This window comes from Vanessa tameamea, chromosome Z (assembly GCF_037043105.1).
Source record: "Vanessa tameamea isolate UH-Manoa-2023 chromosome Z, ilVanTame1 primary haplotype, whole genome shotgun sequence".
NCBI lineage: Eukaryota > Metazoa > Arthropoda > Insecta > Lepidoptera > Nymphalidae > Vanessa > Vanessa tameamea.
The window spans coordinates 5,363,082-5,380,526 of NC_087341.1; the positions used below are offsets into that span (position 1 = coordinate 5,363,082).

Here is a 17,445-nt window from a genome sequence, read left to right on the forward strand (position 1 = left end):
ATATAAAGTGAAAAATATTAAATAAATTTAAATATAACAAAACAAACCGTAAACACATCAGCCATGGGTTTTACCCATGAGTTAGTATTCCCTAAAAAAGGAAAGAATGTGTATTAGTATCCATAATGCATAGTCTTCTACGCTGGCTGATGGATGGCTAAAAAATGACGGTTCTTATCAAAAAACTGTTTTCATTAGCTAAATCTTAGAGATAAATCAAAACATACTACAAAAACGTAAGTTTTAAAAAGCCCTATAGAAATTACTGCGATGACTTGTGTCTATCTACTACGGTACACTAATAATAATTATTATTGTTTTGTGAAGCCATTTTATGTAATTCTTATTCAGATAAACATTCGATTCTATGGATCGATATTTTTAGGCTGTAATCCAGTATATCAGTTCCCTTTTCCAGTGTTCGTTTCGTTTTTTTTTTTTTGTCATCGGTATAAAATACTAAGCTTTTCGAGTGGTACATGGATTTCGATATCATGCAATTTGCTGTGCAATATGAAATTTGTAGCTCAGTCTGTAGGTGTAGGATGATCGCCTCGTAATCTAGTGCCTGTGTCTCATGTATTGCGAGGATGTTGGATCCTTCTGAATTACTCCTGAAGTACCCTTGCATCTGTAGGGATTATTTCTCTCCTTATGTTGAAGTCAAGTACAAAGTTTTCGACTGGGTCTGGAGATCGCAATACCGCTATATATGCTAGGTACAGATACTTTATTACTTTGAGTATATCCGTAGACTGCACTAAGGTGCACCATTCGGCTGTATGTACCAGTTGCTATCTGTGTGTTTTCAACAGTTCTCGTGAAGATTTTCGACGAATATATGTTAAATAATCATTTCCTCATATCTATATGTGCAAGCTCACATGGATCGGTACTACCCACTCATCATTATTTTCTAACGCCAAATGGCAAAACTTTGAATTATTGTGTTTAGGTTTGAAGGGCTATGAAGCCAGTATAAAGGTACCAGATATATAACATCTAAGAGCCCAATGTTAGTGACGCATTTGTAATGTAATAGATGGTTAATGATGATGAAATGCTTCTTACAGTGTCAAGGTCTATGGACGGTGGTGATCATCCTGAGGTGGCCCATTTGCGAGTCCGCTAACTACGTGACATTTCAAAAAGCTAAAGCTATCCATACTTAAATTATTATCTGAGAATTCAAACATTTAACTATTAAAAATACCCAAGTTGTGCATACATTACAGATTTTACAAGTTCTTTTTTTGTTTTAAATTATAATTTATCATAACAATTTTGAATACATTAACTAAAGTAATCGTCGTATATTCAACTATATCCACCTATACTCAACAAAATGTAAGAAACTTAAATCGATAGTAAACTTAGTATAAAGAAGAACATAAAACGATCTCAGAGTTGATTTGCATTTATATATGAAACAAGTATGAAAGTGACCGGAGTGTCGTCTATTTGTGTTTTTGATCTTCAAACAGCTTACGTCATGTAGCCGGCTGGCAGTCGCCGACGACAACCTGAAACACGTCCACATTACTGCGCAAAAACTTATTTTTACGAAACAGCGCAACTTTGCCCCTATATCCTTTGCCCCCCCTCCATGCCCTAGCAACTGATCGGCACCAACCATAAAAAAGCCGAGATTAAAATGAATAAATCAAAAATGCGGTAGATTAATAAATGAGACTTATTAAACGCACACTGTTTTTGATTACTTTTTGATAATTGTTTTTACTTTAAAGTACAATCGTTGTGCCTTTGAAGCACTAGTGAGTTTTTTATTCGTGTATTTTTGTGATAATAACCCCAAACAGTGTAAATAAAGTGACGAAAAACTTATGTTTAATCAATTTTGTTATCGTATTGAATATAATAATTGTTTTAATATTTTTGAAACACTTAAAACCAAGTTAATATAACTATAAACTTTGATGCCGCCATCTGTTTAAATTTGACTACGAGTACCAACATGTTGACAGTAAGGTTTATTTTGATTATTATTAAATGCTTTGATACTATTAAACCACAAAATAAATGTATAATATATATATTTTATTAAGACTTAAATTTTAAATCGCACAACACATTGTAAATACATTTTATTTTCGATATATAAATAAATGAAAGGTCTATTGACTAGTTTTGATAACCTAAGCTATTTTCATGCTAAGCAAACTTTTATTAACTAATTGACGTTTCGAAAAATCGCTGATATTAAATGAGCCAATCACAATGTGCATAAAGAAGATAAGATTTAAACATAAGTGGATTTTAATTGTTATCATAAGATTTATTATAATTTTGCAAATAAACATTGTTTTCTTATAATTAAAATTAAAATAATGTGATTTTAGAAAGTGCCTTTAAAAAAAATGATATTAGGGCTTTATGAAAATTTACAAAACGTGGAGCAGGATCAGACTAGAATTATTTATTACTAGACAATGAAATCCATATATATGTATTAAAGTTAGCTCTTTTCGTGAACTCCGCTTAATAAATATTATTATATATTAATATTATTACGTACGTTTATATATTTTAGAAAAGGTTTCAATACTTTGTGAATATAAAATTAATATGAATATAATTTTTTTTTACTCTTTGTGTTAAGTTAAAAACAATTAATAGTTTATTTAAACTTAGTAAAGGAATTTTATTACCTTCCATCTTAATCTAGTAACTATTAATGTAAACTTTTTTAAAGGAAATAAATATTACGCAATCTCTCCGCCCATACATAGTTTACACACACAATATATGAAATATATCTTAACAGAACGCTGTTTAAAATTTTAATATAATCAATTACTGCTGAAGGTGTTTGTCTGAATAAAATAGCATCTCTTTTGTAAAATTAGTTGTTCATATTGGTTCTGTCTATAACCTATTTTAGTTTAAGACTTACAATTTATAATATACTGTATAGGTATTTTTAAACCATAATAGCTAATGCGTGTGAATATTTATTTAGCGATGCGCTTTTGCAATCTCCTCTCTAGATATTTACAATATCGAAAAATCTCCCATATGGTTAAATATATAGTTTTATTTTCGACTGTTGTTGATGATTTTCTTTTGCGTATGTCCGCTTTAGTGTAATTCGCTATACCTGAAAACATTTTCAAATTCAAATATTAATTGAATTATCTTTTCTTGATATTAGTATGAGTCCAATCAATATACTGAACAATTTTTCCTTTTAAGGAGTTATAAATTAATTATATCTAGTATAGGCATCATTTAGAGTTTTATATTTTTCAATGCAATACAAATTATGCTTTAATGTACACCAAAAAACAAAGTAATGAAAAAAAAAGATAAAATACGAAAGACGGTTTTATCGCTTAGAGAGCGATCTCATTAGATGTTATTAGAAAGTTTGGCGTTTATGCTACCACGCTGCTCTAATGGGGATCGGTGGAAGATCTTCATCCGACACATGCATGGTTTCCTAATGATGTTTTCTTTCACCACCTTAATTTATGCAAAACCAACAAGACAAAACAACAAATGAGTTGATGAAAATATGCGTAATATAGATTTTGATACACTGTACTGTTGGTTCAAAAGAGATCTTATATTCGTCATATTTAAAAATAAAAAAGGATTTTTTGACTTCAATTTCAACGTCCGCCGTAACCTCAGAAGCGTATGATTACAATTTTACCTCATTATATTTTTTGTACATAATGCGATTAAAACAAATTATATACAATCAATATAATTCAATTATGAGATCTGCTCGGGCGTACTTTGCTATATGCCAAAACATCTCGCCACGCGGCCTTCATCTGTTTATTCAGAGTACATGCTATAAGTACGAAACTACCGATCTAAATATATATATTTTTTTACTAACTGAACTATTCATATGTTTTAATAAAGATTTTATGTTTTCTTTTTTATACCCTAGATAGGTCACCACTGTCCATGGACACGAGCGCCGTAAGAAATTTTAACAATTTCTTACATTGCTAATATGCCACCAACACTTGTAACTGAGATATTATGTCTCTTGTTTTTATAGCTACACTAGCTCACCCACCCTTTACACTAGAATACAACAATAATGCTTAATTAATGCTGTTCGGCTGTATAATATAATATAAATATAATACCCGCTCAAAACAACTAAAAGCTCTACCAAATATTTTGTTTCCTACACCAATTAGCAAAAAAGGCTCGTAGCCGAACTGATATTTTATAAAAATAAAATAAATAACTGTTTCGATTAAATGAAAAATGTATTTTAAAAAAAATATTGGAGTTGTTTTGTCCATTTGTGATTTACGAAGCCACGTTTCGTTTGGCAACGACGTGGCTTAATTTACGGATTAAATTAATTAAAAAATCATGAAAATAAATACGGTAATGTCAATTTAAAAAAAAAACAGAGCTGCAATGTTTGTTTCAAAATTTTACATTTCAACTATTTAAATTTGTATAAGTTGTTATAACCTTTTGGTACTCATACACTTCAACAAGCATGCCTCATGTGACTGCGATTTCCCCAAAACTGTTGTATTACAGAATTTTTTCTATCCGCAATGAATGCCGTTTCTCCTCGGGTAGACGGGGTACCAGATGTACGACTTGTGAAAAGAGCTCAAATCGAATTGATAGGTAGAATGAGAGTAGTATGAAAAACACTAAACTTCAACCTTTTTATATTATTACGGATTTTTACATCTACAAATATAAATAATTCACCATGTATTATCTGTCTTAAAAGAGGTACCAGCTTACTATTTGGCCTGCATATTTTCTTTTACGTCAGTCACCAATAAATAGTTTAAAGTTGGACAATATAGACATCCTTTGAATTTAACCATGCTGATACTTTGATATTACAGATTAACTCATATGTCGTGTTAATACCGGACAGATTAATAATGACTTAAAACATATTGGTTTTGTAATTTTGTATGTTGGGTTTATTGCCAATTTTAAAAATATGACGTTATTTGCTTCATTCCATAGTTTGTTAACCATAATTTATACACATTTTAGTCTTCAGGACCTATATAGTTAACAAAAATCACGTTCCTGATTTTAAAGCGTAAAAAAATGAAACTTAACATTAGCAGTTTAATTCCCTTCTCCATGCATTGTCGGGGGCAAATACGGATCTGTTTCTGCCATTTTAATTGATTTTAATTTAGTAAACGCATATTATTGACATTTTACTAGAATAAGTTTATTTGAATATCAAATGTTAAGAGAAATGATGGCATAAATATTAAATATTAATGTTAAGTTATATTTTAGGTCCTGCGAAACGGGAGGGCAAGCTAGTAAGTTCTAAGTAACCAAATACTTAGTAGAGCTTAGGCTGTTGCATTGAAAACGTGCATGTTCCGTTACAATAAACTTGTACATTATTACACTTTTTAAATATAATTCAAATATTAAATAGTTTTAATTTTTCTTGTTCAATTAAAAAATCTAGATATTATATTAACTTCTCATTACGAAGTTATTGTTATTTCAAATATTGCATTTCGATTTCGCTTTGGTTCCTAGGAATCCATTCTGGTAGCTTGCCGTAAGACCGTATTTGTGTGTGTGTTATTTTTTATCGTAAGATATGTCGGTCGGTAGTGCTATTCACGATCGATAGGATTCACTGAAAATTAAGCCTGATTACATTTTGGATTTAATCGGTCTGAAAAAATTAGGTCTGTTTATAGTTTTTCGTTATATCAAAAGTTTTTTCAACTTCAAAAAATCCGTCGAAACCCAACCAAAATAAAACTCATACTTTCCAAATTAGTGATTTTCTATCTTAGCTTACAGTTTTCCAAACGATTGATTTTTAATCTGTATAAATAATAATATATTTTCACTAAAAAAATTACGAATTCATAAACTTTCAACAGTTTTTCATGATATATCCACTTTAATCTATAATAATTATACTTATAAATATTATAATGAAGCATTTTTACCAACAAAAATGACAAAAAAAAATTTGACTACACTATCACAAATTCTTGGAAAGATATTAAAAGTACGTAATAATGTTTATTATTTATTTATTTCCTATCATTATGATGAAAAGTGCTATATCTTTATTAATTAAATAAAAAAATATACTGTTATCGAAACTATATTCCCCTACGTGAAGTTGGGGGCTATGTGAGACGCACCGCTGCCCAGGGCGCCTATTGCGCCCTAATACACCGAACACCCACTAAAAACTAGCGGTGTCCTCTCCGTCTCTTCAACGGGCGTCACGTAATCGCCTTCGCACGCTACAGTGACTCAACTCTCACCCTACTAAAACGCTATTAGGAAATTTAAAATAAACACATTTCATAAATGTATTCGCTTATATATTTTATATATATTATCAATTTTTAATAATATCTATGACATCTAAAATTAACCATATGAACTCTTTCATATATTTTATACAAACATTCATTTTATTACTTAGTAAATATAATACTCTATCAAATGTCGAATATTAAAAACTATAAATAAACCAGTAAACAATGCATATTTACATAAACAATCAATGTTATCAATCACTGTGTGTGTAGCCTTAGTAAACATCCATTTACATTAGTTGCAGATTTTTATACTATGCATGAACTGATACTTAAATATCGATTAATTTATACGTTACCGTCCATTTGTGAATAAATAAATAATGAACACAGTAATGGCCATTTTTGTTGTAATTATTATTGAGTAAATCTTTTGCAGAAATAAATTTGTTTAACCTTAAACCTAAAATATAAATACGTACTTTAAAAGTATATATTTCCTATTACCAATACAAAATACAAAAATATCGATCTATCATAATTTAAAAAATCTTGGGATAAGAGAATGGATAGATTCGAAACATACAACATTTATAATATATTATATTATATTCCAAAAATTTCAATGACTAATTGATTATGGTCCAAAATACAAAAACTAGTAGCTACGTATAAAATTGAAATTAATACCTCCAAAGAAAATTAATTCCTATCGTTACTACTCAATGAGCTGGCTCATTGACTTCAGTAACGTTGTAAGTTGCCAATTGTAATGTTGAAAGGTGAGATAAATGATTGACGAGTATTGCATCAATAAAAAAAAAAAAGATTGAAATTTTCTTGAGGCAAAAAAAATATCGGTGAAGTTAGAAAAAAATTTAACAAAACAATTCCTCTAAAGAAAGTGCTCCGTATTCAGATAAATTCTTTCAACAAGGTTCAATTTTATGTAAAATTATTCAAAATTGACAATTAAGTTAAGTTTAATATTCTGATGTTTGTTAAAATTCGGAATAATGTAATTCAAATATGTGATATTTTCGAGTAGAACACATTTATAATATTAAACATTATTGGATAATGCTTGCCAAGCTTCAGACGAAACTAAAGCATTCGTAACTTTGTCGTGGCTTTGTGACACGGTATACACAGTTTTAAATTAACCAAGAGCACATTCTCATCAATAAAATTTTAAACTATTTCCTTTACTGGCACTAGTATTACACCACCTACATGCATGTGACTGTCTGTCAGAGAGAAAATTTAATAACAGCGTATACAATAATAATCTGAACGTATTTACTGACCCATGTTTCATTTTACTCAGACATATTTAGGATGTAAAGCAATAATACATGAAAATAAGTAACTTATATAATATCGAGTACATATTATTATAATTTAAAAGGATGGAAATTGGAATATACCTAATAACGTAATACACAAATAGAAATTCTAAACCAATATGAACATATTATTCAGCTGAAGTGGGTTCCATGAAAATTGTATTGAAATCATATCAGTATTACAGAAAATATTAGTTCATATATTGGATTTATTTTATTAAAATATAAAAACCGATTAACTCTACTTTAAATTGTGATAACTTCATTTTCATCGTTTACTTTGTATTCAGACTTATTTTATTTCATTGTTCTTTATTTAAAATGAGAAAAAAGGTCGTTGAATGGTATATATTATTATTTTCATAAAATATTGTACGTAAAAATAATTATTATTAAGAAATGCTACCTCAAACTAAACGAGTTAATATCAGCACCACTACCAATAAAGTAATTTCGGGCCCAGTTAGGAAAATTGCAACAAAAACATGACAAATAAATGCTGAAAAAATTAAATTAAAAACGTAGCCTCTATTTTATCTTAAACATAGTGACTTCTATTACCTTGAATTTATTTCAATACGATCTACTAGTGGTAAAATAAATACAATACATAACACTTTCAAATAATTATAATAATATCGTCCCGATCGATTTCGACTACGGCGACGCAAGGGTGTCAAATCAACTAGACAGGAGAGGACGCTAGTGTGTGCGCATATACAGGTATATTTATTCCCTCACTCTCATAATCCGACGGGAAGGCAAATCCGACGCAAACAGAAAGAGTTTACACATGACCCACGGCTGTACGTGGACCTATACCTATGAATAAGTTTGATACACATTTAATATTTTTTAAGTAATTAAATTGTACATTCTTAGGATTTCCATTATTCACATTATAAATTCATATCTACTTTAATAAATTTATCATATGTAATGTGTAATGTTGCTAGATCTAATATAAGGTAACGTGTTAAATGTAATCGGTTTTATTTCTTGTCCATCCCACAAGAACTGATACGCGCACACAGCACAAGCACGTTGGATGTAGCGTACTGCCTAATTTAAGTATACGGAAATACATACTCATCAATCGAAATAGTATCTGTATCCAAGCCCTTATAGAGGTGTTATGATCCCCAAAACCCTTGTTTACTTGACATTAACACGAGCAGAGAGAGAATCGAATGAAGAGGGATCAGAAAGAGTGAAGAGAATAGTACGGTAATGGAGATGGATTGAACACCCTCACGATACACGATCGCAGATGTATAACAGTCGCAAACACAAGATTTTTCCCACAGATTTGCTAAGCATTTATTGACAGTTGATAAGGATATAAGGATAGACTGCGTAGTCTATCCTTATATATTCAGTTGTATAATAGTTTCATTTTATTGGAGATTGTCCGGCCGCTGAAGCTTTGGATATGTAGAAATTGCCAAGAATAAACTTCACATAGATAGTTACTTGGTTAATTATAGTACAAAAAGTGAAAATGTTAATAGAAGACGAATCACATTTATATAGACTCCTACAATTTTATAAATTAGAGGCATATCAACTATCGATAACTCTGTCATAATACAAGGAGCATGTAAAACAGCGCGTTACTTGCATTATTGAAATCAATCATGAAAATGAAGATGATTTCCAATAGTTGGAGTTAGTAAATATTTATTAAAATGACGTATAAAATCAAAACACCTGCCGAACCTATTTTAGAGCTATTAGCTCACGAAGGCGCTCCATTTGGAAATTATAATAAACGTGCATTAGTGTGAGTGAGTGTCGGTCATGCTTACTAGATATCGTAGTGTGCGTGAGACTTATAGTAAAGACAGCAAAAAATGAAAATTAGATTATATATATTTTTTATTGTGTTTCATTTAAATATATAATATTTATTTGCATTAATTCTGATATTTTAGATTTTAACTAAAACGACAATCCTTTTATAAAATTATATACATACATATTATTAAATGTAACATAATACAAAAGGAAAATTAATTAATATTGAAATTGCTCTAATTTGGCCATTAATTTGGGAGAAAACCGTGAAATTTAATAATGGAATTTATTATTTATTTAGTTATTTAAAACATAAAAAAATTAAAATGTTTCTTTGGGACACACAAATTAATAACAATACCGAATTTGTTCGATTGCGAAATGGACATTGTTCTTTGCAATAGAAAATTAAATCATGTAACAGTTAACACAAAGCATAATATTGAAAATAGCTACTATATAGCATTCATGTCAACATTACATTATTCATTAAGTATCACCAGTCTCTGTGTCTATATTCAATTCTTGTAACCTTGTCATCATATCCTAGGGATCTAATATTTGATAATTCAAGTGTGATAGCCCATTCTAAGTTCCGTCCTGATAGCTGGTTAGCTGCGGATTAGTGACCCAAACAACAACAGACATGACAGGTATTTAAACGAAAAAAAAAGCCTGTTAAAAGTATCACTACGAGATATCGTTTTCTTAAAGCATTTAAATAAAATTTTATTGTAATAAATATTGTTTTTGTAGTAATTATAATGTGCATCCTGACATGGCACCATTAAAATGTAAATCTATTTTGTTTTTTTTTTCTTTCCTCAACAATCTTTTACTTAGCATAGAATAACATAATCTCAACACTAAGTCATACATACATACATCATATATCGGCTAACGGCTGAACGTTACCGATTAATATAGCATAGGGAAATCTCAAAACCCCGTGACCTGTATTAGGGGAGAAATGTGTCACAGGTTAATTCAACACAACGTTTCGTCTGGCACTGATTTATCAAGCCACAAAGGGTTGTATCACGATTTGCGGGAATCGGGAAGTAATAAAAAATATACAAAATATTAATAAAGTAATTCTGCAAAAATAAGCCGATGATTCTCATATTATTGTGTTACTTAAAACTAAAATGTTAACTAATAAAAAATGTCAAAGATAGTTTAGTAAAAAAAGCTAATAATGAAAAATTCTGGCTTGGGACGTGTGTCATAGCGTCGAATTGTGCGACCAACCGGTGCAGGACGTTGAAGAAATGGTCGACGAAGTTGCATTTTTATCACTGATTGATTATTCCTTGGAAATATAGTCGAGATTATTCCACATTCTGGGGGGGTAAAAGATGAATAAAAATGACAGACTAAACCTTTTCCGCAACAAATTACTTCAATCTTCCAATAACAGTTATTATCAATGCTATTCTAATCCTATTGATTTACAATCGTCTAACAATTTAGTAATGGACCACCCATACGTGGTGCTCTAGTTATTTTATCAAATAATATTAAAATGTCGGTCTAGCGAACATAGATGGGTTGTTCTGCTAGAAAGCATTGGCTTTTATCATAGTCTTATATAGACGTGCCGTGGTATAATATGAAAAGCCAGTCAAATAAATATTTAAACTTGAAATGGGCAATAAATTGATTTTATTTTTTAAGTAATATTTTACTTCATGATGAGTTTTTGGGAATTATGTTCAAAAACAATATTTCTAAGCCAAAGAATCTACTGGCTAATAAGATTATGTACTATTTCCGTAATACCTCATAAGTAGTTGGTCATTTTATTACTAAAAGATTCAATTATTTAAATGTTAAATATAGCGACTTGTTCTAATTACGATTCACTGTCTTGTTTGGTAACAATGCGATCTCCCATTTCAACATGAGTAACAATTTAGGATTCTATTCTTGACAATATTAAAACATAATTATATTTATAGTAACGACACCCTGCCAAATATAATATGTATATATTCAATATAAATAAATATAATATAATATAAAAAAAGATCATTACTTTTTTTTATTTCAGGTTTGGAGTCAATAATTTGACAAAGTACCTTTCGTTTAAAGCGGCATCATCTGCCGCTTTCAGTTTTCATCATTGTGGGGCTGTCGGTACGTAGATGAAGTTATAAACATAAGTTACATCATTAGATGTTGTTATAAATTTCAGGTTTCAGTTCCAATTAGAGGGAACTTTGAAACTTATTTTATTTTTGTAAAACAATAAAGCCAAAATTTTCTCTATTATACAATTGGTAATTATACAAGAGCCGGCAAACGATTATTTTTTAATGTCTCATAACAAACTATGAGGACCATATGTGGCATCATTTCAATTTATTAATGAATGTTGGGACCCATGCCACGAATCCTTCTGACAACAATATCTTAATAAGGAAATGCCAAAAAATATATACGTAAAATCTCATCTGTGCTAGGATGCTTCTTCGTTACAAATACAGCCACATTTTTTTTCAAATTAATATTTTCATTCTTTCCGCTTACTAATGTGCCAACTATGGATTTATACTTAATAATTATAAAAAAATATATAGGAAATGTGTGTGTTTGAGTTTGCGGTTATGACTTTAAGTTAATCAATTATGAAATGTGTTTTTTTTTTTATTTAAGTTCCTAATATATTGATTGTCTTATCGGAACTCTTGGTTATCAGTACGCTTATTCAAAGCTTTTGAAACACTATCTTTGATCTTGGAGTTACCGTGTTAACAATAGTAATGGATCTGCACACAAAGATGAGACTATCTTTGTCGAAAGGCTTTTACAAAGCTAGTAATTCTTAGTATCCATTGTCATTATACAACATTTTCATACATTTTCCTTCGAAGTCATTCTTTTAAATTTTATTCACTAAATATCACAAACAGCCACAACATTATAATACAGTAACGTTATTTATATAAACTACTTTGTGGTACGGTAGCTTTATACAACTGTGAATGTGTACCAACTCATTCTATAATCTGTTTCGGTTTTGGTGTATGAGCCAGCTTAATGCAGGCACAAACAACATGTTATCTTAGTTCTCAAGTTAACGGCTCATTGGTGGCGTAAGAAATATTTAATATTTCTTAAAATTTATGTAAATGGTATTCTCTGGGATGTATTTGATCCATTTATCTTCCTTGTTTACATAAATAACTTGCTTTATCTAGTAACTAAAAAATATAAGATATTGAATAGGGCTTTGTTAATAACACATTTTAAATAACAATAGACCCAATTAATTAATCGTCAACTAAATTAATTACTTTTCTTTTAATGTTCCTTTTCCTCTTATTTATTTAAAATGTACGTTTTTTGATATCCTTATAACTCCTACACGTTTGAACTATGTGCCGTGTCTATAGCGCTGGAAGTTTATCTTGTAGGTTTTTAACCCCGAATATAGACATGAACAAGTATTTTGTATTACAGCACAAAACTCAACAATGCAAGATGTTAAATGTTTTGATATTAAATAAATATCGGCATAAAATATTAGCAAACTCTGTACAAAAATACTTCACAGATCTCTTACCAAGTGGTTGATCAGTTTAACTTATTTCAGAAGAGCAATATCGAATACTTTTATAATGAACTTTATATATTTAAAATTATCATAAGTTTAGAATAAAATGAAATACACGACTGGATACAAACACGAAGACATTTTCTTATTAGCTATTAAATAAAGAGATTGAATTATGGTAATATCGAGTTAGTCAGTTCAGCGTAAGCATCCACGAAGTCAATTGTCAAGCATTTATAAAATTATTCAACCACAAACTATCCATTTTAGCTAAACAAATAAGATAACATAAGCGCTCTTTTATAATTAATATCGTAATTATTTATATCACAAAAGTAAAAGTAAAAAAAGTAAAAAGTACTACCTAGTTCAAAATAAATACTAAATTATTGGAAAATATTGACATTCATTAATATGGGTGTGGTGTTGTGGGGGTGTGCAAAAATAATTATTTGTAGTTTTTTTAATATTCCTATGCACAGATCTTTCTTATTACTACTCGCCACAATGCCACAAATATTTTTCTATTGCAAGTTTCGCAGAGCAAAGTGGAACTGAAAATTTATATTCCTTATACTTAACAAAAAATAATATAATATAATTTATTGACTGGCCTGGCTTTCCCAGACATTCGCACATTTTATCTGTAAACACGAAGTATTTTATTTTCACGTTTATAACCTCAATTATTAACCAAACTCATATCACAACATTATTTATTTGCCAATTTATTATATATATTCGTGATTAATTTCTTTAAAGTCCAGGTGACTCAATAAAATCGTCGTTTCATATTTTACTATTTAAAGTAAATGCTTTGCCCGTAATATCTATATTTAAGGATTCTTTTTAAACGTTAAATTTTAACCGATTTTATGTATCCCATGTGTAAACACGGACATTATGAATACAAGTTCACGGCCACGGCGCTCAACCAAAGCGTGGAGTTCAGTCATACCGCCATTCATTACGAAAACGCAGCAGTCACTCGTAGTCAGTGCATAAGATGTCCGGTGCAACGGTAGCCGCGCGCTTACCCGTAAATGCGAACACGTATCGGGTTGTGTTTTTTTAAATATTGTGTTATAAATTAAAGGAAATTCACTGTGACTATTATTGTAATTGTTTGAAAATAATGGTGTCACAGAATTTAAAAATAATGACACAGAATTTAAATTGAAAATTGCAAAATCTGAAAAACTTCGTGAAAAACTGTGTTTTTTTAAAACAATACAAATAAATACAAGAAAAGAATAATAAAAAAAACACACAAAAAAGTGAACTTTTTAATTTACAATTACAATTTACGTAAAAGCTAAAGTGACAACTTTTGATTGAAAAGTGTTGAATATTGAAAATAAAAAAATCAAATAACGATGTTCAATTGTACTAAGGCACGAGATTTTCCTTTGCCTACAGATCCAATACCCCCCATGCTTGGGGTGGGAAGCTTTAACGGAAGCGGAGCCCTGGTCCGGGCATACTCCCCGGTGACGTTAAGCCATGAATGGCCCAAGATCAGCCGCCTTCTTCTTATGCTTTTCTGCTCCTGTTTCGGATCCACCATGAACGGTTTCTTCGTCGCTTCCTTTTTCATAGAGCACACGTTAAGGAAAGCTGGTAAGTATTGTAGAAGCTCGAGTGTAAATAACAATGATATTTTTACAATTTAAGGATTACATGCAAAGCGATTTTTTATGCTTATAGTGCTATAATTACAGAATGATTTTGTGAAATTTGTGAATAATTAAACTGTCAGCAAAGCGACAAAAAGGCAATGCGAAGTAATTTAAAGGTGCTTTGTTATAATTTACAATTATCATATTTATAAATACTCGGTAATGCCTTATTTTGGAAGAACTTTAAGAACTAGTATAGCTTTTAATTTATCGCTTATATATGTTCAATTCCTTTGAACTACAAATTAAAAATATAGCTTCATTAGACGGCTTCATTTCCTTTAAAAAGGTCATAAAATTGCACTTAATTCTATTAGAATCAAACGGCCGGCGGCGTGAAAAAAAACAGCGCCGCGAATTCAAGAGCTTTGGATGTTTATCAATTATTATAGCATTTATTACTTGCAATTAGTACATACGGGAAACAAATAGAACATATATTTGCTTTTTTTTTAATTGTCCGCAATATATAAAAGAGAAATGTTTACTTTGTAGCCGTTCTAACAGACGCTTATCAAAATAATATACTAATTGAAACGTTATAATGACTGAATTAAAAACGTATGGAATGATAGAACACAAAGTATTTGTTACAAATACAAATGTTTTATAGGGGAAAAGTTTATATGAAAGTGATTTGATTTAATTTATGAATTGATTAAGCATTAAAGTCAGCTCAGTTAAAAAAGCCCTTCTGGTTAAAGTCAGATAAATACATAATCTCTATCAGGAGCTCTATATCCCCTTTAACTTTGTATGCTCAATAATACACCCATATCAATCAATGTTACATTACAGCTTTCCTATCTTTTCGATATGTCACTAAAATTTGAAAAAACTTTAATTGATAATTGATCTCGTAGATTTTGAATTGGCTTTGTTATGCTATTTGAGAATTATGTAAATCTATTACACCTCTACATCATTTATACTGTAGTCTATAACTCAATATTTAACTTATAAATTATATTAATTATATAATATTTGCAATTTAATAACTGATTTAAAACAGCTATATTTGGATGAATGAGCCTACAGGCACAATGTATGTCATTTTATTTTAGTTCTCAAGGTCGATGGCTCATTTACGATGTAAGGGTTAGTTTTTCTTACAGTGTTTATGGGTGGTGATCACTCGCATACAGGTGCCCCATTTGACTGTATGGCGAACTAATTGTAATAAATTAATTATTTATAGTAGTATTTTATTGATATAATATTTTTGATTCTAATATGACTTGCAATTTTTTTTTTTTGTAGTTTTATCAAATTAATTGTCCTAGGAAACGTATATTTGGCATGCGTCGGTATGGCAGACCTCGTGATGACCGCGGGTGTGACTTCTGTATCTGCAGTCGTCATACTTTCTGGCCAGTGGGACAATATTCAAGTCTGCAAGGCTCTACAGTTTCTTGGCTTAACGTCTACCTACTGCTACGGTATCTATTTCGCGGTAAGACAATAATGCTATATTTATTATACAGGAGTAAGAATAGTATAATGTGAATAGGCTCTTATATTCCCAATGATTAAACGTTACAAAATCTACCGCATCTAAATATTCTTAATTAGTGTACACGATCGTATGTTCATCTCCTATATTGTAGTAAATAATGATTTTATTTTTGTTTTAGTTCGTAGCAGTCGAAAATTTTTATAGAGTTTGCCGTACGCCTGATGAATATGCTGTGTTCATGTCTATGCGGATCGATGTCGTATGCTTATTAATCTTCTTCGTGAATATGGGACTCAGTGCTGCCGGCGTTTATATGGACCTTGACTATGACTACTGTGAACGGCAACATTATGGCAACTTCTACTTCAGGATTTTCACGACGGTTATTGTCCAAGCAGTGCCGGCCGTCTTGACTGTGTTGTTTCTCTTTATATCCTCCATACGAGTTAAGCGGCGGGCTCGGTCCCAAATACAATACAAACGATCGCACCTCTATGACCGCGAATATTCAACCACATCAATTAACACAACAGCTTATATATTCTTCATGATAGCTTGGACTCCCTACGTCATAATCGTTCACGAATTCCCTAACACCAGCGACGCTGTTTACTACAACATGATGGCCATTGGCTTGTTCCGCTCCGCGTTAACCAGCTCCATTTACGGTATATTCAATATGAACTTTCGTCGAGCGTATGCGCATCTTTTTAATTACTGCTGCTGCAAAAGTTCCTTGTCAAGTTCGATTTCCAATCGGCCCAGGCGGGCAATCGAATACAAATCTACGATCGGCGAAGTAAGGGTCCATATTATGCATCAGGCCGTCACTATGAGTCACTCACGCGTTACTTACTGGCAGGAGACTCAGGAATTGTAAGTGCCATAAAAACATCCACAGTATAATTATGAAATAAACGACAACCGATAAAATCATATATGGCAGATATTCGATTACATTCGGATAACATGAAAAAAGACAGTCAGTTTTCGAAATATTACGCTCTCTTTTAAAAAATTGCTTCTTAATTAATATATATTTAGATCAAATTATTGCATTTAACATACATATTATTGATTAGAAATTTTTCCATTTCATAACCTGATCGAATGAATTTTAAGCATATAAGTACTTTATTACTGTTAAAAGATTGTATCAGTATTTTTGATGATGAATTGGTAATGTAAAGAAAGAGTTTGGAAATCTTATACAATAATATATTTTGTATAAATGTGTCAAAGTTTATATATAAAGATTTTAAAATTTAAAACCATTTTCAAAACAAAATAATTATCTTTATCTAAACTATATTCTATATAATTCTAT

General features: G+C 30.4%; 2 protein-coding genes across 3 annotated transcripts in view; one reads left to right on the top strand and one right to left on the bottom strand.

The window, feature by feature from the left end:
- LOC113404244 (protein phosphatase 1 regulatory subunit 12A) overlaps positions 1-17,445 on the bottom strand; it is a 538,461-nt gene that overhangs the window by 410,343 nt on the left and 110,673 nt on the right. The gene's annotated exons all lie outside the window — the stretch shown is intronic.
- Positions 1,625-17,020, top strand: LOC113404202 (melatonin receptor type 1B-B-like). Of its 2 annotated transcripts, XM_026645035.2 has the most exons (5): positions 1,625-1,984; positions 11,478-11,563; positions 14,403-14,603; positions 15,946-16,115; positions 16,297-17,020. In XM_026645035.2, the coding sequence occupies exons 3-5, from the start codon at positions 14,417-14,419 to the stop codon at positions 16,996-16,998; spliced, it is 1,059 nt and encodes a 352-aa protein (XP_026500820.1). In that variant the 5' UTR covers positions 1,625-1,984; positions 11,478-11,563; positions 14,403-14,416; the 3' UTR covers positions 16,999-17,020. The 2 variants fall into 2 exon arrangements, with proteins under 2 accessions (XP_026500820.1, XP_026500819.1); XM_026645034.2 differs by lacking the exons at positions 1,625-1,984; positions 11,478-11,563 and having other exon boundaries at positions 14,344-14,603.